Below are 25,999 nucleotides of genomic sequence, written 5' to 3' on the forward strand. Positions count from 1 at the left end.
TTTGAGCCACCTCCTTCACCTGCTCTTACCCGGCTTAATAGGTAGCTGTGAGAAAATGCCCCGAGTGGGCTCTGTATGGGGCTCAGGTTCAGAAGCTGAAAGGAGCCTTGGAGATGATCTCGTCTGCCGCCTTCCCCTGTCTCACTTGGGCAGGCTCAGAGGGCCAGCTAGAATGACAACCTGGCCTTGGGCTCTGTGACTCTCAATACAGGGGTCACCTCCCCCCTGCCAATCCAGGCAAGGCCGGGACCCTGCTCCTTTAAGCCTTAGAATAGCCACTCAGCCTGCACTCCTGGGAGACCCACACTCCTGGTGTTCCGCCCTTGGAGTGCCAGGCAACACCCACAAACTGCCATGCCTAGAAATGTTTGTTTGAAGCCCTGCTTGTGCATCAGTTACACATCACCTGCTTTGTAACATGGGGAGATGGGGGGGGGACAGGCCACAGGTGGGGGCAGCTCAAGGTCTCCCGGGGGCTGAGGAGGCAGTTGGCATGACCTGATTGTGATCTTCTGGGCCCTGATGCAGGCCAACAGTACAGTTCCTTACAGGACACTGACATGTTTTTGGCTTTTTATTTTTGTTAAGAAAGTTCCTAAGTGGCAGGTACTGTCCCAGGGAGGAGGTGTCCTCAGTAGACATGGCTGGCCAAGCTGTCTTTTCTGCTTCTGCCCCTCCACGCCAGCCCCATTCCCTGCCAGCTTTCACCTCTTCAGAGCCGAAGGTCCTTGGCTCTAGGCTCCTTAGCCAGGGTACTGGCAGCCGCCCCAGGAGAGGAGCCAGGCTCCCTTCATTAGAGCTGCCGCCCTCCCCAGCAGGGCATCTGTAGCCTTGTCTTTGGCAGGGTCCCCTCCCTCCCCCAGGAGGCTTTGTGCTGTAGCCCTAGCCCCAGTGAACCAAGGTAGGGGTGCTAAAGGATAGGCCCAAGGGAGCCGAGCCCCCACCTCAGTGACTGGAATAGATATGCCGGAAACAGATGGCTGAGAGGTCTCTGCCAGAGCAGCTTCTAGAGGGAAGCAGGGGTGAGAGCTGCAGACAGCTGCTCCCTCCACCTCGTGCTGGGGTTTGGTAGAAAACGCTGAGGGCAGGAAGGAGGGAATATAAATACTAATGGGGCCCCTGCACCAGCACCACGGGCGCCTGCTCTGGCAGGAGGGCCAGAGGTGATTTTTGTGCTGGGCCTTCCACACACTGGGGTTCTCCAGACTTATGGGGTCCTTCTGGGCTACACTATGGTGGAGAGAACCCAGAGCTCTCAGGAAAGCCCGTCCCTACTGGGCACCCAACCCCAACCCCAACCCCATCTGTAACCTCCACTGCTACCGCCCTGGCCTTGGGGCATGCTGGGAGGCCTGCTTGGCTCGCTGCCGCCGCAGCCTCACAAACACCTGGGCCTCCCGATCACCCTTTCGGCTCTCCAACAGCTGCAGGATGGGATCCCCTGTGAAGAGAGGCGTGTTGGGGGGTCAGGCTGCAGCAGGAGGAGACAGTGCCCCATTCTCCAGCCATCCCGGAAACTGGAAACTAGTAGACACACACCAGCCAAGCTCACAAGACAGCCTGACGGTTAAGACAAGACACCTCACTGTCTTTGGCATGGCACAGACACTGACCCCATTTGCACTGGAAGAGGCTGAGGCGCATCTCAGGTTGCAACCATTACCTAGACCTGAGACTAGCTAGTTAACCTCATTGTGCCTCAGTTTACTCATCTGTAAGATAGGAATAATAGTACTTGCCATGGTTGGTGGTTGTAGGATTGGGAGTTAACGTGTCAAGTGTTTAAGAGTGGCCTTGGATAAGTACTCAGACATGTGACCTATTATTATCCGGCCCAGAGAATGTTTGGCCTGTGCCCCCCAGGCGGAGACCCAGTTTCTCTCCCCAGGTAAACTGGTGACCTGCCCCCCACTGAAGAGCGCCACACCACACATGGCCTAGCAAATTTCACTGGTCTCTGCATTAGACTGAGATCTACTCAGCAGCACAAGCCACCACACTGACTCCACTGGCTTCTGCATCCAAGGAGGGATTTCTCTGATATCAACTTCATTCACTTCCCTGGGGGCCACCGGCTTTCGTGGGCTGCCTCTTCCCTGCACCCCAGTGCTGGGCCAGGCCCTGCACCCGAAGCCCCACTGCCCTGGGGCTCAGGCCTACCGTTGAGTGCGGGGTAGGTGAGGGGCAGGCGGATCTGAGGCACCTCGCCAGGCTCCTCGGTCCCAGTCAGGCCTGGCACCGAGCATAGGGGCAGAAAGGCCTCCCCTTCCAAGTCGTCAGCCCCCAGCGTGTCATGGTCCAGCACCGTGAGCAGGAGGCACGCTCCGTCCTTCTGGCACGGCTCAGCAGGCACCAGGCTGAGATGGGGACAGAGTGGGGCTCAGTTGCCTGCCCCCTACATGGTCACTGTCACCCACCCCCACACACGGTTTACTGCTGGTCCTAGAGGACGGGCCAGGGCTGATGGGCAGGTGGGGATTAGGATCGCCGTCAGTGCTCAGTGGGCATGTGCTACGTCGGACGCCTCCTCTGGCCTGCTACTTTAAACCAAGACCCTCCTGTCTTGGGGAACAGAGGACCTCAGGAACAGGATCATTCCTGGAAGCAAGTCTCTAAGTCCTACAGGTGGACTTCCTGTCCCCGGTCCTACTCCTCCTCCTGGGTCCCTGCAAGCCCCTGTTCCAGGTGCCCCTTGGCCTCAGGTGGGAGGAGCAGGTCTGAAGGAAGTCCAGGGCTGGGGAAGGGTGGCAAGGGTAGGCACCCACTCACAATTCAAACGTCTCATCAAACAGAGGGTGAAGCTCCTTCTTGTGCCTCTGGGTCTCCCGGGGGGCCAGCTCGGGGAACTCGTGCCTGGGCTCCAAGGTCAGCTGGACGAAGGGGTCGCTGGAGCCTGGCAAGTGGGCAGGTGACAGGGCCAAGGCTCTCCCAGCTCCCGGCCCCTAGTTCCCGGCGCCTGCGGCTGTGCCCTGCTGGCAGCACCGCCCCCTCCTGGCAGCATGAGGGAAGCGCAGCCTGCGCTCCAGGGAGGGGGCGGCCTGCACTCACCATTGGAGTCCAGGGGCAGCAGGCTGGAGGCGCTGAGCAGTTCCACCCGCAGCTTCTGCTCCGAGGCGCGGTAGGAGGCCTTGACCGTGACAGCCCCCAGCTCCTCGGAGGCGGTTTCTGCCTGCGGGGGGCGGGGGGGCGCACGTGGGCAGTGTGGGGCAGGGTGGAGGGGGCTCCAGGGGCGCCCGGAGTGACTGCGGGGAAGGAGCCTCACCTGCTGCTGGATGCGGCTGCAGTAGTACTTCTGGATGAGCTCCCGGCTGGAAGCTGCCTGCAGCTCCAGGTCCCTCCGCAGAGCCTGCGAACAGGCATAGGCGAGCAGTCCCGCGAACTGCCATTCTCCACCGCAGCCCGGGGCCGCCCTTCCCCTTCGGGAACACGCAGCCCAGAGGGTTTGATTCGGCCAACAGCAATTTGATACAGAAAGCACCGGGTGCCCGGATGCTCACCTGGGGAACGCACCCTCAGGCGGCCTGCGCGGCACGGACGCCATGGGCCTCGAGGGTGGCCACCCTTACCATGGCACGGCCACCCCCTCACCGTGCCTGAAGAGCTTTATGTTTGGTTTAATGCTCTGCCGTTACTGTCTTTAAATTTTTAATAATTTTTGGAAAAGGGGGGTCCCTGGGAGGCACAGCGGTTTGGCGCCTGTCTTTGGCCCGGGGCGCGATCCTGGAGACCCGGGATCGAATCCCACATCGGGCTCCCGGTGTATGGAGCCTGCTTCTCCCTCTGCCTATGTCTCTGCCTCTCTCTCTGTGTGTGACTATCATAAATAAATAAAAAAAAATTTTTTTTTGGAAAAGGGCCCACATTTTCTTTTTGTGCTGGGCCCTGTAAATTATGTAGTTAATACGGGACACAGGACACAGAAAGGCAGGCTCCCCCCACCCCACCAGCTCACCAAAGACCCCCACCTGGAAGGTGACTGTGTGCAGCGCCGCAGGTGGCAGGCCGCAGCCCTCCGCATAGAAGCAGATCTCCAGATTCTAGGGGATGAGACATCTGAGGTGACCCCACCAGGGTTATTATTTGTCATCTCCCACTAGGGTTTTTATTTGTTGTCACTGCTCTTATTACCTGCAACGCAATCTTCAGTCTGCTAGAGGCAAGGGGGCAGCTCCGCTGGGAGGCAGCCACGTCCACCAGCACGGTGAGTGTGTGGGTCCAGAGCAGGGTCAGAAGGCTGGGGTGAGGGGCAGAGGGATGCCAGTCACAGGACAGGAGGATGGAAGAGGAGGAAGCAGAGACACTCTTGAGAAAGGGGCCCAGCCCCACCCCCAGGTCCTCCCTACCCCACCCTCCACTTCCACCTGTTACTCAGGTAAGGCTGGGACCAGGGCTGTAGGCAGGAGTGTAGGGAGGGAGGGCTGGTCTCCTGAAGGAAGCAGGACAAGGAGGGGGGCAGATGGGGCCAGTCCCAATCAATGTGTCTCACAACCTAGCAAAGAATCTTCCTCAGTAGGATTATCAAACCCCAACAAACAAGGTGCGGTGGGGAGGCTGGTCCCCCAGTGACCGAATCCTGATTCAATATGGGATTGGCCAAAAGGAATAGGATTTCAACATGGATAAGCACCTACTCTCCTGGGCAGAAAAAGGTAGCGACCTACTACCTGAAATAACTGAAATATCACATGTCAAAGTAGAGTCAGGCAGTTAAGTACAAAAAGAAAAAAACGGCTGAATTGTGTAAGTAAGAATAAGGAAGGTCACACAAAAGGTAGTTCATGTGTTCAGCATATCTGAGTGCTGATTACGCACCACGCAATATTCTAACACCTTTTGAGAGAGCAGTGAGTCGAGTCCCTATAATGGAGGTTTAACTGTTTTAGCTGAACAAATGGCATGTTGTGGCCTGAGAAATAAGGACGCTGGGCTCCCTCGGGCCCCGCCGCGCCCCTGGGAGTGGACCTCCAGGGGGAGGGGCAGCAGCCTCAGAGCCCAGATCCCCGGGGAGGACCCACGGTCATCATTCTGCCGCTTGTCACCGACCACTTCCTTTGCACAGGCGCTGGGCTCGGCACCCCATGTGACTCACTTGGTCCTCGTAAGAGGTCAGAACAATGATCATCTGCATGGAAAACTTGAGTAATCTGCTCCATCGGCCCACCGAGCAGCAGCAAAGCTACAGTCTGAATCCAGGTGGGCCAAAGCCCACACCTTTGAGTTCTAGTCCTGCGCCCGGTGTGCTGGGCCCCTGCTTTAAGAGAGAGCCTAACTAGAAGTTTCTTTGGGTCCTGAGACAGGAACACCAGTGGCCTGTGATGTTAGGAGAGTAGAACTGCAGTCGGCAAAGCCCCACAGATAGCCCAGGGCTAAGGGAGAAAGGATTGGCAGCTTTCTGCTCACCCTAAAGGGAAATGGGCAGGTGTGTAAGGTAGTGAGCTCCCCGTCCCTAGGAGTGAGCATTTAAGCAGAGGCCGGTTGCCTCCTCCCCTGAAAATGGATGCTGAGGCCGGGAAGGAGGGGCAGGTGGAAGGGAAGGGCGCCACAGGGCAGGAGGCTGCTGCAGACCTGCTGAAGTTCTCCTGCACCAAGTTGGTATTCATGTAGCAGAGCTTCACCTCCAGAAACTTCATCAGAGGCAGAATGGCCTGCGGAGAGCGGTGGGCGGCAGTCTGGCTCTGGCCCCTTCCCATGCCCCCACCCGGAAGAGGAGACAGGGCCGGGAGCTTTTGCCTGCTCCGTTCAGAACGTGTGCAAGAGCTGAGCCCTGCCGGAGGTCGGCTCCGGCCTCCCGGCTCCTCCGTAGCCCCCCACTGCCAGGCCCCTGCTGTGCGCCCCCCTAGAAACCTCTCTGGCTCCCTTTACGTCTCGTCTCAGCGGTCACCCTCCGGAGAAGGCCTTTGCTAGCCACTATCTAAAACTATCTTAAAAAAAAAAAAAATACAGGGATGCCTGGGTGGCTCAGTGACTGAGCGTCTTCCTTTGGCTCAGGGCGTGATCCCCGGTTAGGGGTTCGAGTCCCACATCGGGTTCTCTGTGAGGAGCCTGCTTCTCCCTCTGTCTATGTCTCTGCCTCTCTCTCTGTGTCTCTCGTGAATAAATAAATAAATAAATAAATCTTAAAAAAAATACAATAGATACAAATATTTTCATTTTCTCTAGTTCTTACTACCTAGCATGCGCCTGGGCGCACACACACGTGGAGTGGTCCTCACGGCTATGGTCTAGCTCTCCGCCTCCCTGCCAGCACCTAAGCTCTAGGAAGGCCGGGGGTTCTGTGAGCTTCGCTCGTTGATCCATACACCCCAGGCCTAAATCTACGCCTGTGACAGAGCCCTTAAACAGTCGAATTGCTGAGTAACCTTCCCCCCCACAACCAACGGGATCTGTGCCCCTGGACCTGCGAGGACGCTGACGTCAGCTGGCCTGTAGGAACAGGGAGCTCAGAAGGATGCACGACCGCCAGATCTGTCTGGCGGCAAAGGCCAAGCCTTCCCCCACCGCAGTCCCCTCGGCTGCTGGGAGAGCCAGGGGAATGGCCCACGCTGCCCCCTTGCGTCCAAGGAGGAAACTGAGGTTCAGGAGGGGACATTTCCTGCCCGAGTCTGGGAGACTTATCTCTGCCACCCTAAACCCCTTTGGCAAAAGTGAGCAGGGAGGGCCACTCACATCCTCAGGCAGAACAGACTCCTTGACGTCCACGAGTTTCTGGATGTGCTGGGCAATGCCCGCCTCCAGCTGGGGACACAAAACAGTGTGGGGGGAGGCCAGGGCATGAGTCCCAGGGACAGGGTGAGGTCACCTGGAGGCTGATTTAGGTTCAGGAAGGGGTAGGGGCTGGACATCAGCCCAAGTCCTGCTGAGGATGCTTCAGACCGAAGATGGGGGGCAGGGGGAGGTCACTGTGAATTGCACAAGGTACCTGCTTAGCCAGAGTGCGGACGCCAGTGCGGATCTCGTGGCCCAGCCCAGCCAGCGCGCCCTGCAGCTGGGCGTGCAGCGTGTTCTGCAGCTGCCCCTGCTCCAGCACAGCCCCTACTCGCTGCTCCACTGCCTCCCACGCCAGCTGGGTGGGCAGCCTGCCGATCACCAGCCGCAGCTGCTCCATGTCATTCACCACCACGCACAGCTGAGGGCAGGCATGGGCACAGGGACGCAGAGCATCATGAGCTTGCCGGGACTGGCCCTCCCTGTGCCCACTCAGGCCCAACATCCAGGTCTGGCCCTTACCATGTTGGCGGCCTGGCCCTGGTCCTTCTGGCCTGCAGAGAGCTCACGGGCCCGGGCCTTTATAAGGCTGCAGTACACCAGAGCCAGCCGGCAGGTATCCTGGGGTGGGGAGAGGATGATCAAGGTGGGGGGAGCCCCAGGGGAGGCTGATGCGGGGAGCCACGGAAATCTCAGTGACTTGGGGGTTTAAGACCTAGGCCTTTGGAGGCTGCTAGGGCAAGAGCTTGGGAGAAACAGGGTAAGTCAAATGAAGCTGTCCAGGAAAGGTGGGGGAGGACCCAGGAAGACCTTGTACCTCCACAAACTTGACGGTGATCATGAAGGCCTCCTCCGGGTCGGGCCAGTCCAGCTGCCGGGCAGTGTGGCTGATCTGGGCGAAGCAGGTGGACAGGTCCACGGCTGACGTGCTGTGCTTGGTCAGCTCACCCAGGGGCACCAGCTGGGGCATGGGGGAGCGTGCGGATAGGAGGCCTCAGGGCTTGTCAGTTCGTCCCCTCCCTCCCCCCACCTTCCTTCCCCAGGCATTCAGAGCTACCACCAGCAAGCGGGGGTGAGCAGGGGGCTCAAGGGGTACACGCAAGGCTCCACCCAGCCCCCCAGGCTGCAAAGATCAGAGTCTTTAAAGGAAAGCCACAGTCCAAACCAAGGATATCAGGAGGCAGTGTTTTACACACAACGGGCCTCAAGGGCTGGTCACCAGCATTGGTGAGTCCTAGAGGTGCAGAGCCCCGAACCCCGCCCCCCAAGCCCGGACCCCGCCCCGTCTGGGGCCCCGCCCCCACCTCGTCCATCTGCACGGCGCGCTGCACCCTCGCCAAGGCCACATTGTAAGTCTTCTGCAACCAGGAGGGGATGGCGGGCTGGAACCAGCGGTGAAAGCCATCCAGGGCCTGGACGCCATCTCTGGAGAGAGTGAGGGCTCAGCGGCGGGGGGGGGGGGGGGCGCCGGGGCCCTCACAGACCCTCCCTTCTCTCCAGCCGACGGCCCACTGCCCACCTCTCTGCGGGGGCCGGGCCCAGCTGGCAGAGCTCCTTGAGGCTGACATAGAGCTGGAATAGACTCTCGCCCACCTCTGGGGACACAGGGTTGCCCGCCACCACCGCCGTGTGGTCCTGCACCCTCTTGGCCACCTGCAGAGGGAAGACGTGGGGACAGGGCTCCAGAGCCAGGGGAGAGGGCAAAGGCCCAGGGAGAGACTCACCAGCCACTGCAGCTCCAGGAAAGCCATGGAGAAGAGGTCGACCTTGAGGGTACTGGAAGGAAGGCAACGGGTGTGACCTGGTGGCCCACACAGGGGTCCTTCTGGTCCCGTTCTGAGCCCCTGCCGTGACCTCCCAACCCTGCCACCTGCTCACTTCTGGAAGATCTTGTTCCATGTGTGCTGGCACTGGCGTAGGTCGACTATGATGTCCTGCACCAGGCTCAGCAGGGCCTGGCCCGCCTCCAGCATGCCCTGGCAGGGACAGAGGGGCACTGAGCAGGGCTGCAGGGAGCAAGCACCCCGCCCCCGTGCTGCCCAAGCCCCCTCACCTGCACCATGGGCTGGTGGTGCTGCTGCTTCAGGTGGAACCACTCCACGGTGCCAGTCTGCAGGCAGAGGGGCGTGAGCAGGGAGCGCTGCCAGGCTCAGGCACCTGCCCTCCTCGTCCCCCCCACCCCTGGGTGAGTCCCGTACCTTCAGCGCTTCGGTCACCAGGTGGGGCAGTGGGGCGCTGTCCCGGCACAGTTCTCCAAAGGCCTTCATCTTGCACATCTGTACGAGGACCCTGTGGAGACAGACAGCTGTGTCCAGGATGCCTCCACTCCTGGCCCCGGCAGGTGCCCCGGTTGTTCCCTCGGCCCTGACCCCACCGAGGAAGGGGGAGGGCTAGTCGCCAACCTGAGAAGAGACTGCAGCCGGGCTGGGGAGTCGGACACAGACAGGGGGAAAACAGACCGGAACCTCCGGATGAGGGAGAGGCCGTAGGCCAGCAGGTTGCTGAACGAGGTGGCCAGCTCCTCCAGCTGCGGGCCGGACAGAGTGGGGAGCAGCATGAGGGGGCCCCGCGCGGCCTTCCTGCTCCCCGAGCCCCGCCCGCCCAACACCGCTCCTCACTCCGCAGCCCGCTGCCCACCTGTTCCGCCTTGAGCCGGCCCTGGATCCACTGGTACTCGATGCTGGTGATGGGGTGCAGGAGGCAGCTGCTCGGGAACTCCAGGCTCTGGTACAGACGACTGTAGGCCAGCCACTGCCTGCGGCACACGGGGGCCCTCAGCCCAGCCCGGTGGGGTGGGGCCTCTCCCTTCCTGCTAGCTCACCGGCCCTGGGGGGGACAGCGAGACGCCCTGCCCCGCAGGCCGCCCGTGGGCCCCCATCACCCTCGTCAGGGTGCTTTTCAGACGTGTAAATGAATCATCTACCTCTCAAATTGGGGGATATTTGTGATTTTAAAATTTAGGATTTCTTGCTCCTTTTGAAAAATCAGATGTGCAGACTGGAGCCTTCAAGCATACGGGCAAACATCCACTGGGACTCCCCTTTAGACAGTTCAGGGGACATTTGAAGATGGTGACGACCAAGAGGAGATGAGACCATGTGGGACCATGACGGAGGACGGGGGAGAGAGCAGCCTGGCTGCCCCTGGGACATGGCAGTGGGCCCTCACTGTGGGTACCTACTCCTGCGTCCAGCACTCCCCCCTCTCCCCCACCAATCCGGGGACACCCACCTGCCCATGGTCCTATAGGCCTCGTCCTCTCCCAGCCTCCGTCCACCCCCCACTCAATACCAAGTGTCAGCCGTGGCCCAGGGCAGCGTCTGCTCTCATTCCACCTGCTGTGACCCCAGCTGTGTGCCCCTCACCTGAGACACGTCCCCACAACCTATTACAGCCCTGGGGACATGACGGGCCCTCGACACAGGTTTGCTAATGCGGCGCACAAATCTGTTGACCCCAGAGCAATGGAGCTGAGGAGCAAGGCTGCCGTCTGCGGCAGGGGTAGTAAGTTCAGAGGCACAGGAGGACTCAGAGGGTGCCGGGGGGGGCTCTGAGCCCATGGCAGCCGTGAGGGGCTGGGGAGGCCATGCGCTCTGCTGTGACCAGCTGCAGCCCAGCAAAACGACAGCGCTTAGGGTACGCGGGAAGCTGGGGGTACGAGTCTGTATGGACAATCTCCAGATTTTTAGAAGTTGGCAACTGACTCAAAACTTAAAACACACAGGGCCAAACAGAAATCTCTCAAGGGTTTAGGGGGTTTGGTGTGCCAGCTTCTAGGAGGACAGGCAGGGAGGGAGAGGCTAGAGCCCCTACACCCCCCCATGACCCAGGCAACCCTCCCAGGGGCACTCACGCCAGGGACTGGTGGAAGTCGGACAGGTCCTTCTGCGTCGCGTGGAGAAAGAGGATGGTGGCAGCCTGGGGACTCAGCGACCCATCCCAGGAGGTACTCCCTGCCTGAGGGGGCAAGAAGAAGGGCGTCAGGACCTGGCAGGCAGGACCCGTGCCCCCTCCTCACCCCCCAGCCCTGGGAGGCCAGTACCTGGTGCTGGGTGACCTCATGGGACACAAGCTGCTGGAGCAGGTGGAGATGCACCGAGTAGCTGGGTTGGGAGCGGCTGGCCACAGTGGCTCTCTGTGACAGGGCCAGCATGGCCATGAGGAGACGACCCCATCCCCGGCATGGCCCATCCACCTGGCCCAGGCAGGCCGCTGGAGGACCCCTGGTCTGGGCCCAGGCCTACCCGCTTGTGGATGAGCTGGAACTGGAGGTGGCACTGGCCCCGGTCTGGGTAGGTCTCCGTGCGCGGCTCCAGAGGGTACCACTGATCCTCCCGGCAGCGCAGATCCTGGCAGGCCAGGAGGGCAGAGAGGCAATGGGAGGCAGACCCCAGGCTCTGCTTGGTGTGGACCCACAACCCCTCCCCTGAGCCCCTCAAGAACCCGTTTCCTGACCCCACTCACCTGTAGCCTCACAACCACGTTCCCCAGAAAATCGTCCTGGCCTTTGTCCTTCCGCGCCTCCTTAAAGATCCTGTTCAGGGCAGGGGCCATGAGACGGATGGGGCAAGGCACGGGGGTCAGGCTGGGGTCTGTCCCCTTCCCGCGGCCCCGGGGCCTGGCCCGCAGGCAACCCGCAGGCATGGGAAGGGCAGGAAGTGTCCACGTTCACCTCCGCAGCCCGTGCAGGTCTGTGAGCTCCCCGAGCTTATGTCTGACGGACTCCACGGTGTCCAGGTCCCTGGGGGGGTGGGGGGGCAAGGTTGGAGCAGGAGACGGAGAGGGGGTCCTGGGTGCCCTCGGGGAGGAGGATCTGCCAGGCTCCGCTCCCCCCTTCTCTCCCTGGCCCCGACGGGCAGGGCAGGCCCCTCACCACATGTCCAGATGGAAGCTCGAGTTGCTTATGTTCTCAAACTCCCTACAGGGAGAAAAGAGTGTGGCTGAGGGCCTTGGAGGGCAGCGACCAGAGCCTGTCCCCTGTCCCCCGAAGCTCCTGCCCCCACTAATCCACTGTCCAGTCTGAGCCCCTCCTTGCAAACTCCCCTCCCTCCCCTGAGGTAAGGCTTGGGCCCACCACCCACCATCAACCCAGCCGTGCCCAACCCTCCACCGCCTGCCAGCACAGGGTGTTTGTGCCACGGCTCTGTCCCGTCTGGCCTCCTCTGTGTCCCTGGCCTAGTGAGCAGGCCCCTCCTCCGGTCCCCTGAGCCAGGAAGTCCCATTGAGCTCATGGAGGGGACAGGGGCTGGGGCAAGGGCCACGTACAGAATGAAGGTCTCCTCCCAGACGGGGTTGAGGGTCTGGGTGATGACCTGGGTGCGGTGGGTCTGCTCCTCGGGGATCGTGTGCCTCACCACAGCCTTCTGCCGATGCCGGGACCCAGGGCTGCCCCCCGGCACACCCACCCCCTGCTCAATTCCCAGCAGGCAGTAGGGGTCACTGAATCCTGAGGAGGAGGGGAAGGACAAGCCTCAGGGTGTAGGCTGGGCTCCCTCATCACCCCAGTCTCAGGGGCAGAGACCCTCCCCAACCCAGACTCGAAGGGCCTGGGACCAGCTGCACCAGGGTGAGCCCCAGGGGACATCTGGGAGATGGGAGTCCCAGCTGAATTCTGGACAGACTAACGGAGGGAAGGGAAGGAGGACTGGGAAGAAGGCCCTCGGGGCCCCTCACCACCCCCATACTCACCACTGACATCTTTGCCCAGAATGCCCTTGGCTTGTTTCACTGTTGCCTTCAGACAAAATATTGGCTTCTAGAAGGATGGAAGGGTCAACCTGAGTCCCAGAGGGAGCTGGGCTTCTCAGCCCCTGTCCTAGCCTAGGATGGTCCCGGACCAGGGTTACCTCAAGTTTCTGGACCTGCTGCAGCATCTGCTGGTGCTCCTCGGGTCCCATGTGGAAGGCCTGGGGGTAGGAGTATGAGAAGCTGGGGGCACAGGGCAGGGCTGGCTGGGCGGGCAAGAGAGAGAGGACTCCTGGGTCCGGGCTGCAGGACGGCGGGCGGAGGGCGGGCTGGACTCACCTCCTGCAGGTACTGCAGCAGCTCGGAGGCCTCCCGCACATGGTTGGGCTCAGGCTGCCCCAGGCGGTGCAGGATGGTGTAGAGAGTTTCCTCATAGAGCAGGGCCCGCTGAGACACAGCAGGAGCAGGGTCACCTCAGGAAGCCCTGCCTGCCCACAGCAAGGGGAGCCCCACTGGCCACCCCAGCACCAACACTGCACACCCAAAGCTGGGACACAATGTGCAGGGGGTGCGGGGTTTAAGACCCGGACGCGCCCCCCTCCGCTGCTGCTGCCATCAGCCTTGGCCAGTAGCCCAGGAGTGTGTCCCCGTGCCCCCCCCCCCCCCGCTGCTCCCATTCTTACCTCCTCCGGGGAGAGGTGATGGGATGGAGGCTCGATCTGGGGAGAAAGGTGAAAAGACAAGGTGTCCCCGAGGCCTGGAGCAGGCCTCAGGCCGCAGAAACGGCTCCTCACGGAGCAGGCCAGGCCAGGGCGCGGGGCCCCCTACTTCCCGGCCCCCAAGCCACCAGTGCTGCCCACCTGTTCCCACAGCAGGCCTCCTGGGAGTCCAGCCCCCGGGCCGCCTTGCCCGTCCCCTGGCCTGCCGTGGCTGGGGTCCATGGGCGCTCAGCGGCCCCAGCAGCCTGAGCTCTCGACACCCGTGGCCCCAACCTCCCTTCCTTCCCCAGAGGAAGCAGCGCTGCTTATCGGGCCGCCACGCTCCGCACCCCAGCGGCGGAAGTGAGGCCCAGCAGTGGAGGTGGGAGACGGGGGGTCATGCCAAGCCGGCCTGGGGGCTGCTCAGCTGATCCCCAAGCAGCCCAGCGGCGGGGACACTCCCAGGCTGATGGAGCCAGTGCCTCTGGGGCCGGAAGACCAGAGGGCAGGAGGCCCCTCCACAGGGGGGCTCAGAGCGGCTGGGACCCCAGACCTGAGACCCGGGAAGGGCCCCCAGCTCACGTGGTCGACCTCGGCCTGCCAACCCAGGAGGCCCTGCCCGGGGGCTGCGACGGGCCGGGAGGGGGCCCAGGTCCTCCAGCCCAGCCCGCACCGCACGGGAGCCGCGGAGCCGGGCCCCACCCTGGCCGCTCTCTCCTCGCTGAGGTCACTCCTACCTCCTGAGCGGGTCGGGCCAGGGGATCCTGCAGATCTCTGACCCTGCGGCGCCTTATCTTGATGGCCTGGCGTAAGAGGGGAGGGCGCCGCTGGGGGTGGGAGAGGAGTGTCGCCATGGTGGCCGCTCTGCCCTTCCCTGCGGCTGAGGAGCTGCCTCCGCGGGGGAAGATAGCGAAGCCACAGGATTATGCAAAGAGCACCCGGTGCCACCCTGCGCCGCGAGGGGTGGGGGCGGGCAGGTGGGGGGTTCCGGTCAGGGTTTGCACCACCCCAGGCCTGCACCTTCCTCCCTCCCTGGCCGAGATCCTGGGAGGAACTAAACAGGCTGGAGGCAGGTGGACACAGTGGGCAGGCCCGGCCCCTCCACACCCTCCCCCAGAGGCCCGGGGTGGGGTGGGGTGTGTGTGTGGGGGGGTGTCTGGTGCTCCCCAGCAGGGGGCGTCAGGGCCAGCCAGGCTGCCACCCTGCCCCATTGTGGGTGTGCACCCAGCTGGGCCAGGGACTGAGGGGGCTGCCCTGGGTGTCTGGGGGGCCTCTCACCCACAGACTTCCCTGAATGGACCCCAGACCTAGGATGGAGGAGGGCAGGGCACAGGATGGGGGCTCCAGAGAGGCATCTCCCTAGCAGGCAGCCGGCTGCTCAGCCGGCTCCACCCCACGGGTGACATTCCACCAAGGTGACGGGGCCAAGCCATGCTGGGCTGGGTGGAGAGGGCCCCGCGGCCCCCGCCCCCACAAGGACGGTCAGGAGGTGCTCCCTTCAAGTGCCCTTGTAGGGGGCTGGCCAAGGCCCAGGGCTCCTGGGCGGGGCTGGCAGCCAGGACAGGAGAGGGACACAGTCCAGCGCTTTCTCAGAGCCCCAGGGCCCACTGAGGCCAGGCCCAGGCTCTCCTCCAGGCCAGGGCCCAGGGGGTGCAGGCCTGGGCATGGGCTCTGGCGGTTTCCTCCCCTCCCCTGCACCCAGATGTGGAGGTTCACTGGAGCAGCCACGCGCTGGAGGGACTGCCTGGCACGTTCCTCCTGCAGACACTGGGCCAGGGCCGCTCTTCCCTGGGGTGGGGAGCACAGCAGCCCAGCAGCCCGGCGCCTGCCTCCAGGGTCTCCTGCCCAGGGCAGCTGCTGTTGCTGCTGCTGCCCTGGCCCCAGAGGACCCCATGGGTGGGCCAAGCTGCTGAGTCATCAGCACAGACTAGAGCCGCGGGAGGCCTTAGTGTGGGAACCAGGGGGTCTCACACGCGGAGGGGCCGGTCTCCCCATGGGGCCCCCCTCAGGGCCCTTAGCAGTGACACCTCTTTCCCCAGAGTTCACATTGGTCACCACACAGAGCCAAAAAGGGTCCAGTCACTTCGTTTTTACTACTTCACATTTTCAGCAAACAAATAAAGGTGCAAACAGGGTTTATTTCACATTAATATATTAACTGTTTTTTTGTTTTGTTTTTTTTTTTTGTCAAATAAATAGGGAATTCTCTTTTAAATAACCATCTCCTCCCTTCTCGGCCAGTCCAGAAGCAAATGAAAGCAAATTTTAGTGCATCCAGGGGGCATATCACCAATTATGCATGAAGCTTAAATGGACAAGGGCAGGGGGAGGGGCTGGTGAGGAGGTCACGGACAGCACACACAGGCTCAGGCCAGGCCCCAGGGGTCAGTACCCAGCAGCCCCAACACGGCATGATGGAATGAACATGCATTCTCCAGTTCCAGTCTGAGAAGCCCCTTCTAGAGGGAGAAGAGAGAAGGCCAAGGGAAACAAAAACCAAAAATGGAGGGAAGCAGTGGGCTCCCTCCCCATCACAGCAGTCTGGCCGGATGCCGCCCACCTTCTAGAAGCTCAAGTTAAAGCTCCGAAAGTCAAAGTGGTGGCAACAGAGGACCAAGGACAGAACAGGGAGGGGAAGGTGAGTGTGACCGGGCTGGAAGCTGGCTGGGATTGGAATGTGGGCCGAGAGTCCGGTGAGAACGTGGCCTTCCACAGGTAGGTACAGACCAGAGTGGAGGGAAGGTGAGAGGGGCCCGGCAGGGCCCCCAGGAAGACACAAGGCTGGTCTGAGGGAGTTCACAAGGCTGAGTATAAAGTGGATTCCAAAACGAGGGAGCTGGACTGCGGTAGAGGAGGTGGCCAGAGAGTCCCTCCGTGGGCAGAAGCTACTAGAGCAGGACAGGAACGAGGTGGATGCCCGCGCTCCTGAGCAGAGCCCCGGAGATGGTGAGAGGGGAGCGCATCCAAGCGGCACCCTGGGCTCTGAGCTTGAAAAGCGGGAGGCACGGCTCCCAAGTCAAGGGGTGCCCCCCCTTCCCTCAACACCAGTCTCTGGGAAGTATTTTATAATCAGACCTGGAGGAAGAACAGGGCCCCTTCCATCACCCTCCTAGCCCCAGTGTCAGCCCCCAGGAGAAGGGAAGGGGAGAGTGATGAGGGGTGGGAGGCAGGGGCGGGAGGGGTCTACTGCGTCTTCTTATCTTCTGGGGGGTAGTAGGGAGGTGGTGGAGGCTGGTTCTGAGGGGGGAAGGAAAAAAGATCCCATTAGAAGGTTCATGATGAGACAAGGTCTCCCTACCCCAAACCCCTGAGAGCTGTTGGCCCGCCCCCGGCCCGGCTCACCGTGGGCATGTAGACATTGTGTGGGTTGCCCGGGTTGTAATAGGCGCTGGCAGCCGCTTCTGCAGCCTTGGCTTCAGCTGCGAGAGCAAACACACTCGGGGTGAGCCCCAGCGACAAGCCCTCCCCTCTTCCAGCTGCCCCCGGAGCCGGTGCTACTGGGTCCCTTCCAGTCCCTTTACCCACCCCACTTCTCCCCACCTGATCCTCCGCACAATCCCACCATGTGGTACTGCCACTATCTGATCGTGGATGATGAGATGACAGAGGGAGATCTTCTCCGCCCCAGGGCCCACAACTAGCGGCGGGGGGGAGGGGTGGGGGGAAGGACGACTGGAATCTAGATCTTCACCAGCAGCCACCACACTGTCAATCCCCTGGACTAGTCCAAGCCCAGGGGTCATTCACCATTCAGAGCTCCTGGCCAATCTCTAGCCATTTGCTGAGCTCTCCATGCAGCCATGGAGAGGAGAGAGCTGGCCCCCCAGGACTGCTAGCAGCCCAGGGTCTCACCTGCTGGAGTGGAGGGGACATCAGGGCCGCTGACCGGAGGCTCCATGGGCCCAGGGTAGGGCGGCGGTGGAGGCTGCACATATCCCATGGCCCCATCCATCATGGGAGGTCCTGGATAGAACTCTGCTCCACAAGAGAGTGATAGAGACTCAGTGAGCAGCCTAGCCCCCAGCTCCCTCAGCTGGCACCTCCCGGGCCTCTCCAGCTCCTCCATTTGTCCTGAAGCAGCTCAAAGAACAAGTCTCCCCTCTACAACCCCCTGGCCTGGCCGGGGGGGGGGGTAGGGGTGGTTAGTGGGAGGGGGGTAAAGGGGGCGGGCAGCAAAGGACACACTCACCAGGTGGGGGCGGTGGATAGGGGTAGCCAGGAGGGCAGGGGTACATTCCATTGGCGACTGGCGGGGGAAAGACATAGGCCCCGCTGGGCGTGTAAGAATACCCATAGGCTCCATTGGGGGCTTCACCTCGGGAGGCTATAAGTACAAGGGGAGAGAGAAGTGAGTGTCGTCTACCAAGGGGAGCTGCAGGGTCCCGGGAATGTGCACAGCAGACATGCCTTACTCCGTCCCATTCCATTCCCCACCCACGCTTCAGCCAGCCTCTTGAACAGAGAGGAAGTGAGGGATCTGGATGGGGACAGAGGTCAGAGCCAGGGTAGGGTAGGGTAGGGCCAGGGCAGGGGAGGACAGATGGACAGAGAGAAAGAGGGGGGCTCAGGGATGGGGGACTAGAAGGAGCTGGAGTAAGGCTGGGGACAACGTGAGGATGTCTGCTGAACACAACCCTTTGTGATTTAAACTCCCTAATGGTTCCTTAACGGTTGGGTTTCTTGTTTGTTTTTATAAGGCCACAGTAAACCGTCTCGGAGTCCAAAGAGCTGCGTCAAGATGTTCTATCCAGGCTCCAGACAGGGTAACCCAGCCTCTGCGATACAGGCCACAGTGACAAGCTAATGACAAGCTTCCTTCCCAATTCCCAGCCTCGGTCGGCCCGGGGCCCAGAGACTTAGCTTAGTAACAAAAAGTAAACAAACTCAAATGAACAAACTAAAACCCACAGGTTTCCAATATATGTTTTCACCCCGCACTTTCAGAGCCGGGATACCTTGAGATGCCACCTGTAGCATCCGCTGTCCAAACTCGATGGCGCCCCCTGCCGTAAAGGTCAACTTGTATGACGCAGCGCCTTCCCAGCCACCTGGGAGGGGAACAGGGCATTAACGGCTCAGGAAAAAACACAGATTACACCTGAAGAGATGGCTCTGTTCCCTACAGGTCTCCTTTCAGTGCCCGTGGGGAGAGGGCTGGCTCTGCAGTGCCTGCCTTCCCGCCGGGCTGCTTCTGGTGCGCCGCCCACACAGCATGTGCCCGCTGCCGGCTGGCCTGCCTTCTGCTCCTGCCTGCTTCACTCTCTGGAACAGGGGGCTTTTCTTTCTTGGAACTTGTTATCCCACCCCCAGCCGTATAAGGTCCTCAGCAAGAGCCTCCCACTCATTAATGAGGCAGCTTCCCCAGAGCAGGTTCCCTCAGCAACAAGTGACATTCAAGTTCAGAGCATCTCTCTCCTCCCGAGGGGCCTAAGGATGGGCCCCCCGCTCCTCCAGCCTGGCTTCTACCAAAGGGGAACCATGAGTCTCTAGAGGGCAAGGCCACCTGGCTGGGTGGAAGGGGGAGGCCAAGTTTAACACAGAGGTCTCTGGCGTCTGTAGAAGAGCCTGTTGCCAAGCAGGGCCTCTCCAGGAGGCAGAGGGGCCGCTGCCTCTTCCTGGCTCTAGAAAAGACCAGTCCCAAGGGACGCCTGGGTGGCTCAGTGGTTGAGCGTCTGCCTTTGGCTCGGCGTGATCCCAGGGTCCCAGGATTGGGTCCAACATTGGTTTCCCCACACAGGGCCTGCTTCTCCCTCTGCCTGTATCTCTGCCTCTCTCTCTGTATCTCTCATGAATAAATAAATCAAATCCTTTTTTTGTTTTAAAGATTTCATCTATTCATGAGAGACACAGAAAGAGAGAGAGGGAGAGGCAGAGACACAGGCAGAGGGAGAAACAGGCTCCATGCAGGGAGCCCGACGTGGGACTCGATCCCGGGGCTCCGGGATCACGTCCTGAGCCAAAGACAAAACGCTCAACCGCTGAGCCACCCAGGCAACCCAAATAAATAAAATCTTAAAAAAAAAAAAAAAAAAAAAAAAAAAGACCATTTCTGAGAACCTGACACAGTCGTTTCCCATACCTAGAATGTGAACGTGCTCCCCGGTTACGGTAAGCATTTATTTTTCAGTAATTTGGCTGATTTCACTCTGAAAAGGTGACATGAGCTGCTTTTAATGTCAGGATTTCCTAGCTCTTGTCATCCAAAAACCCACCCCTGCTGACCAGCTCGCAGCCCAGGGTTGGGTCCTGGAAGCCAATCCAGAGCCAGGAGGAAGAGGATGTCTCCGAGACAGTAGAGGTGTGCCCCAGCACCTCCCTGAGAGGCCATCTGTGGCCCTGAGCCCCCTTCACCCACCTCCTGCTTCAGCTTTCACTGTTCCCTTGATGTAGTTTGCACCAAACACAGGCTGCTTGATCTCACAGTCCTTCATCAGATAAAATGGCATCATGAAGGACTGCATGGCATCCTTTCCTTTGGACAGAAAGATAACCTGCACGGAGACAGGAAGAGAGCCTTCAGTGGCCACACCACGGCCAGCCCGCTCAATTATCACTTCCCAGCAGCCCCAGGGCGCTCTCTGCACCAGACACTTCCGGAGAGAGCTCTGCAAGTGAGAGGGCCTACGTGCGGCCTGGCTGGAGAGGCTGAACGTGGGTGTTCACGAGACAAACACGCCACTCACAGGTCACGTGAGAGGGACAGGCTGCTCTGCCGTTTAAGTGGTGGCTGTGGTACGCAAGTGAGGGGAGCTGTAAAGCTAGGGCAGGGGGGCAGGGTAGGGCAGTGCTGACTTCCAGAAGGGGGCGGGGAGGCATAGCCTGAGCTTCACAGAACAGAGTGAAGGAGAGGTAGGGGGTGTTGGGTCCCAGGAGAAGGGGGCTGCCCAAACTGCAAGTCTCCCAGCCTGCACCTGGAAAACTACGTTTTAAACCCTTCAATCTGGGGGATCCCTGGGTGGCGCAGCGGTTTGGCGCCTGCCTTTGGCCCAGGGCGCGATCCTGGAGACCCGGGATCGAATCCCACATCGGGCTCCCGGTGCATGGAGCCTGCTTCTCCCTCTGCCTGTGTCTCTGCCTCTCTCTCTCTTTCTCTCTCTCTCTCTGTGACTATCATAAGTAAATAAAAATTAAAAAAAAAAAAAATAAAAAAAATAAACCCTTCAATCTGTTGATTGAAGATGCCACCAGAAAAGGGGTTTTGAGGCTCCCTTGTCTCTAAGTTGCGGTGATGACAACCTTAAAGATATGCCGCTCTCTTCCAACCATCTTTAAATCTAACTCTTGGGACGCCTGCGTGGCTCAGTGGTGGAGCGTCTGCCTTCAGCTCAGGGTGTGATCCCAGGGTCCTAGGATCGAGTCCCATATGGGGCTCCCCGCAGGGAGGCTGCTTCTCCCTCTGCCTCTTTGTCTCTCATGAATAAATAAATAAAATCTTTAAAAAAAAAATCTAACTTTTGGTAGCTACAAGCAGTGAACCTTTTCTAAGAATGGCCATTTGTCTTTCTCTGGAAGACTCTCAGTTGGCCTGGCTCAGTCTCAGGCAAGGCCCATCCTGCATTTGGGCACTTCTCGCTCTGCAGGGCTGTGCTGGGCTTTCCGCCCAGACTGGAGGCTCCGGCCATGCTACTGTGTCCTGTTTTCCGTACTTGTCACTCTGGATGTGTACAAAGGCCTTGTGGGCCCTTTCTGCTTTTACAGAAATCAAGGTACAACAGCCCCCTGCTGCTCCAGGCCCCAGTCACCCCAGCTGCTGCACACAACAACATAGATTTTACAGCAGTGGTTCCGGAATTTGCATGGATTCAATGCTCAGGGGTCGGTTCAGCTGCCCAGAGAGTCTGCTGATTCTAGAACCTGGGAGCACATGACAGAAACATGGGGAATGAGGAACTAATGTTCACCAGGTTCAGAGGCCACTGGACCCATAAGGCTGAGGCTGACATAAGACTCACATTGGCCTCCAGGAACCATGGGCTTGCAAACCCACCATCACTGTGCAACTCACCCGGTAAGGAGTAAGGTAGACGGTGCCTTTCTTGGTCCCTTTGAAGGCCTCGGGCACGTTCTTCATGTCATTGAATGTAAGTTCCACATGGTCATAGGACATCAGGATGCTGTGATGAGAAACGAGAACAGGCAGTGATGAGCCAGCTGGGAGCCACGACCTGCCTACGCCAGGGACTAGACTCCCCATCCCCGAGATACGCAGGTGTCCAGCACGTCGTGTCTCAAAGTTGTTTTGACGTTGCTGCAAGGAAACTATTAATACGTCCTCGAGATAGATGAGCAAGGCGGGGTCCTCAGAATTTCCCCAAGCCCCACATATACTCCCTCCTCTCAAGGGACAACAGCAGAAGACCCCAGGCGGAGGGCTTTAAAGCCATTAACACCATAATCCCTCAAATCAGGTTAGATTACCTGGGTTGACTCTCCCATTTTCTTCTGAGTCCCTATAATGTGTGTCTGTTTTCATTGGCTTATTAGTACTGACCCATAAACCCTCTAAGACAGGACTCTACACATTACCAAAGGGCTCATTTCACACCTCTTTAAACCGGGGCTTCCTGAACTGGGTCTACATGGGTGGGAGTCCATGAAATGATGGTGTACGTGTGTTTTTCTGGAAGAATCTGCGGGTTTCATCACTCTCAAAGGGATTCATCACTTGAAAAGTAAGACTATCTTACACATGAAATTTTAAACGCTAATTTAAACTCCAATTGCCATACAATTTTTTCCAGAAACAAGGCGGAAACATTTTCTAAAACAAGGCACACTATTATTTAGCAGCACAGAGCCCGAAGCCAGGTAGGAGGTCCACCAGGACAGATACATTCTTGTCCCACAAAGTCCCACTGAGAAAGAAAGAAAAATAGTCCCAGGAGACGTTACCAAATGGCATCAAAAGTGTTTTTCCAGGCCTAGGACTGGCTCGCACTCAAGAGAGACTACAAAATGGGAACAATGTGAGGTTTCTCTGATTAGAAGATAACAGAGTCCAAGTTCACATGGTTCCATTTGTCTTCCTCCTCCGAAATATCACAACTTTCTTCACTGGGGAGGGTAAGTGGGAAAGAGGACTGGTACCAGGGAAGAGAAGTACAGCTCAGAGGGGCACCAAGGTGGCTCAGTTGGTTAAGTGGCGGACCCTCGGTCTCTGCTCAGGTCATGATCTCAGGGTTCTCACGGGACTCTGAGCTCAGCCGCGAGTCTGCTTGTGGATTCCCTCTTTCTCTTCCCGTCTGATCCTCCCCCTGCGCTTGCATGGACTCTCTCTAAAATAAATAAACCTTGACAGAGAGCTCGCGCATAAATAGGCGGAGCAGCAGGCAGAGGGAGAGGGAGAAGGAGAAGCAGGCTCCCTGCTGAACAGGGAACCTGATCCGGCCTTGATCCCAGGACCTTGGATCATGACCTGAGCCCAATGCAGATGCTTAACTGACTGAGCCACCCAGGTGTCCCTAAAACAAATAAATCTTAAAAACAAATATAGTTAAGAGGTACAGCTCAGAGAAAAAGAGTTCACTACCAGGAACAGGCTGGGCCGGCAGAACCTGAGCAGGGAAGATGGAGGGAATATCAGCACTCTGAAGCCGGGGCACCCCTGGCTTTCTCCTGACTCATCAAGCATTCCTGGGTGCTGGCCCTGGCAGCCTACAAGGCTCTGATCCCACTGAGTCTCTTCCAGGGACTCAGACTCCTCGTAAGCACCTCCCTCCTTCAAGAGAATTTCAGCGTCAGCCTAGCTGAACCGAGGCTGGATGGTCTAATTCCCGGCGCCCAAGGAGCAAGAGAGAAGCCACAGAGAAGTTCAGAGACCAGAGCAAAGAGGACAGAACTGACGGGTGGGGGGTGGGGGGAGGAGAGGGAGGGGGTGAGGGGTATGGAGAGAGGCCGGGAGACCTCTGCTCAGGGAAATGATCCACGTCAACAGGCACTGGAGAGAAAGACTCAAGGACAGACACTGTGCCAGGAAATGTGTTCGCCATTTGACAACATTATCTATCTAACTGCACCTCTGGGCCTCAGTTTTTCATCTGGAAACTCGGCAGTTCTGGAATATACCGGAAGGCTACGTACTGGTAGTCAAGCCTTTTGACTTTATTTTAAACAGAATTAAGATTTTTCACGAGAGACACAGAGAGAGAGAGGCAGAGACACAGGCAGAGGGAGAAGCAGGCTCGATGGGAGACTCGATCCCGGGACCCCAGGATCACGCCCCGGGCTGAAGGTGGCGCTAAACCGCTGAGCCACCGGGGCTGCCCGCCTTTTGACTTTAAAGACGCCTTTCCTGGAATCCCATCTGTGTCCTATACAGCCCTGTGATCTCTGGCAAGTCACCTACCCTCTCCGTGCCTCAGTTTCCCTGCATGTAAAACGTGCAGACCAGCATGATCTAAGCGCTGCGCCGCACTTACACGTTAAGGCAGAAGAGCACAGCCTGGCGCGTAGGGACGTAGTAAACACTCAGTAAGTAGCAATTATTTTTGTCTAAGGCTCTTCCCGTCCCGTGAAGTCATCGACTCTGGGAAGGGGGCTCAAGAGCGACCCCGGGGCCCACCTGTCTGCCCAGCCGCCGCCCCCCCCCCCCCCCCGCGCCAGCCCACAGCTAACCGCGACGTCCCAGCCGCTCCGCCGACCCACCCTCGGCCTCCGGCCCCGCCTCCAGCCGTTACCCCCCCCCCGCCCCGCACCCCGTCAGTTTACCTTCACCGGTTCATCCCCGGCCGCCCACCGCCCACGCCCCCCCCTTCGTTTTTCCAGGATCCTTCCGCCGTGTTTTCACCTCTCGGTGTTGTTGACGATCACTCCGCCGCCCTCCGAGTGGTTCTTGTTGAGCGCCATAGTCTCTCGGAAAAGGGTCCCGAGACTCTCAACGCAGTGCGCCTGCGCCCCTCCACGGCCCGCCCCTAGTGGCGTCGTCCGTATTAGAGCCAGCCAATCACAGCTCTTGTGCGGAGCCTGGTCCAACCACCTGATCTCGAGCGTCACGTGGTAATAGTTTACTCACTCCCCCCTCCCCCCTCCCGTTTCGCCTGCATCACAAACAAGCTGAAGACTACAATTCCCAGAAGGCCATGCTCCCACAATAGGCTTTTCTCTACGTTAGCGGAAGGATGCACTCTGGAACTTGTAGTCTTCCAGGCCGTAGGCCTGGATTGACCGCCCCAGTTGCATAACTAATCGGCCTGCGCATTACGCACAGCCCTTCCTGTCTTCCAAGGGACGGAATAAACAGTTGGACACGTCACAGGGGTATTACTCGGAAAGGCCTTGAGCACAAAAGTGCATACTCACAGAATGAGGGGGCGGCGGTGGGAATCTAAACCGGGTGTGGGGAATGCTGAGCAGTCACTTGCTAGGGCATCTTTATTTGGGAAACACTGAGTCTACATGACTTTGCCCCTGATCCGGTGGTCACTGTAGCCATGTAGATGAGAGCAAGACCCGGGTCCAGGATGGGGCATCCCTGTCGTGAAGTCAGACCCGGACCCTCGGAGGTTGGGGGTGAGATTGTCCGGTGCCCCGACCTTACCCCTGCACCAAATACCAGGGTCCGGTGGGGAGCGCCTCTACCTTCAGCCGCCTCCACCGCAGGCCTCGCGGTGGCGCTGCTCCCTCTAGAACGTTCTGGTTTCGGTCAGGCCCGCCCGGGAGCTTTCCAGCTGTAAGATTTCAAGACTCACAGTCATTGAAAGGACCTAGGAGCCCGGACGAGGCAAGTCCGGCAGCCGCATTATGTGGCTTATGAAATACAGCTGAGTCATTTCAGCTTGGGACCCGGGCACTGGGCGGCGCCCTGGGGCAGCTGTAGTAATTATGTATCTCCACGTCCGAGGTAGTTCTTTTTTTATTATTTTTATTTTTTAATTTATTCATGAGAGACAGAGACAGGCAGGTTCCCTGCGGGGAGCCTGATACCGGGACTCGATCCCAGGACCCCCGGGGATCAACACCTGAGCCAAAGGCACATGCTCAGCCACTGAACCACCCAGGAGACCCTGAGGTGGATCTTTCAGGGGAGGAAAGAAGGTGTCACTCCCCACGTGGTGGTGCTGGTGCATCATTAATCTTAAAGGATCGGAAGTTTGAGTTTAAGCAGAACAGCTGATTCCCTGACACACGTGATGGCCAATCTGGGGACCCACCTGCCTGACTTATCTTTTAGAGTTTCTTAGGTGAGGGATCAACACCCAGAAAAGATGAGACATGTAACAGCCTTCTGGGAAGTCTTAAGCACAAGCAGGTGGGACCTTGCAGGACGAGTGCAATAAATTACTGCACGATGGACGTGATCTGCTCCAGTAGTTAAATTAATTTTGGCTCGCGAAGTCTATGCAGCTTTTTTTTTTTTTTAATTTATTTATGATAGTCACAGAGAGAGAGAGAGAGGCAGAGACACAGGCAGAGGGAGAAGCAGGCTCCATGCACTGGGAGCCCGATGTGGGATTCAATCCCGGGTCTCCAGGATCGCGCCCTGGGCCAAAGGCAGGCACCAAACCGCTGCACCACCCAGGGATCCCTATGCAGCTTTTTTTAATGAAGGCAAATTCCATGTGCAGATACAGAAGGATTGCCAGTTAAGTTCAAACAGGTGTATAAATATGCTTCCGCAAAAAAAAAACCCAAAAAACTTTTGCCTAGGGGGCGCCTGGGTGGTGCAGTTGGTTCAGGGTCTGCCTTCGGCTCCAGTCATGATCCCAGGACCTGGGTTCTGGCCCCACATCCAGCTCCCTGCTCAGCAGGCAGTCTTTCTCTCTCTCTCTCTGCCTCTGACTGCTGTTCCCCCTGCTTGTGCTCCCTGTGTCAATTTTTTTTTTAAAAGAAGAAACTCTGCTTGTATTAACATTAGGATCTAGATCTAGATCTAAAATTTCTAGAAAGAGCCACCAGGCATTGTTTTTGGCATT

General features: G+C 58.9%; 2 protein-coding genes across 2 annotated transcripts; both read right to left on the minus strand.

The window, feature by feature from the left end:
* Positions 1 to 561: 561 nt before the first annotated feature.
* On the minus strand, positions 562 to 14,039 carry UNC13D (unc-13 homolog D). Its single transcript, XM_055330135.1, has 32 exons — positions 13,826 to 14,039; positions 13,074 to 13,109; positions 12,730 to 12,837; positions 12,552 to 12,611; positions 12,394 to 12,460; positions 11,971 to 12,151; positions 11,579 to 11,623; positions 11,378 to 11,446; positions 11,170 to 11,239; positions 10,950 to 11,054; positions 10,748 to 10,840; positions 10,559 to 10,662; positions 9,343 to 9,460; positions 9,108 to 9,232; positions 8,904 to 8,994; positions 8,759 to 8,815; positions 8,584 to 8,681; positions 8,430 to 8,481; positions 8,225 to 8,358; positions 8,010 to 8,130; positions 7,523 to 7,666; positions 7,228 to 7,326; positions 6,920 to 7,126; positions 6,667 to 6,735; positions 5,566 to 5,645; positions 4,129 to 4,234; positions 3,966 to 4,037; positions 3,263 to 3,346; positions 3,049 to 3,169; positions 2,770 to 2,893; positions 2,161 to 2,357; positions 562 to 1,441 (listed from the first exon to the last, which is right to left on the minus strand). Exons 1-32 carry the CDS (start codon positions 13,940 to 13,942, stop codon positions 1,320 to 1,322), a joined length of 3,276 nt encoding a protein of 1,091 aa, XP_055186110.1. The 5' UTR covers positions 13,943 to 14,039; the 3' UTR covers positions 562 to 1,319.
* A 1,123-nt stretch (positions 14,040 to 15,162) lies between these two features.
* On the minus strand, positions 15,163 to 23,988 carry WBP2 (WW domain binding protein 2). Its single transcript, XM_055336980.1, has 8 exons — positions 23,875 to 23,988; positions 21,094 to 21,202; positions 19,444 to 19,579; positions 18,044 to 18,136; positions 17,278 to 17,412; positions 16,941 to 17,063; positions 16,431 to 16,507; positions 15,163 to 16,325 (listed from the first exon to the last, which is right to left on the minus strand). Exons 1-8 carry the CDS (start codon positions 23,931 to 23,933, stop codon positions 16,272 to 16,274), a joined length of 786 nt encoding a protein of 261 aa, XP_055192955.1. The 5' UTR covers positions 23,934 to 23,988; the 3' UTR covers positions 15,163 to 16,271.
* Positions 23,989 to 25,999: the final 2,011 nt, after the last annotated feature.

This window comes from Nyctereutes procyonoides, unplaced genomic scaffold, assembly GCF_905146905.1.
Source record: "Nyctereutes procyonoides isolate TBG_1078 unplaced genomic scaffold, NYPRO_anot_genome, whole genome shotgun sequence".
Lineage (NCBI taxonomy): Eukaryota > Metazoa > Chordata > Mammalia > Carnivora > Canidae > Nyctereutes > Nyctereutes procyonoides.

Bases quoted from the DNA above. Each gene is read 5' to 3' on its own strand.
- UNC13D (XM_055330135.1), bottom strand. From the start codon at position 13,942: ATGGCGACACTCCTCTCCCACCCCCAGCGGCGCCCTCCCCTCTTACGC. The intron at 11,240-11,377 runs GTGAACGTGGAC...TGCCCTGAACAG, and splicing joins GACCTGCACGGGCTGCGGAG to GATCTTTAAGGAGGCGCGGA. The intron at 8,482-8,583 runs GTGAGCAGGTGG...CCTTCCTTCCAG, and splicing joins TGGAACAAGATCTTCCAGAA to TACCCTCAAGGTCGACCTCT.
- WBP2 (XM_055336980.1), bottom strand. From the start codon at position 23,933: ATGGCGCTCAACAAGAACCACTCGGAGGGCGGCGGAGTGATCGTCAAC. The intron at 17,064-17,277 runs GTGAGTGTGTCC...CTTGTGGAGCAG, and splicing joins CTATCCACCGCCCCCACCTG to AGTTCTATCCAGGACCTCCC. The intron at 16,326-16,430 runs GTGAGCCGGGCC...TTCCCCCCTCAG, and splicing joins ACAATGTCTACATGCCCACG to AACCAGCCTCCACCACCTCC.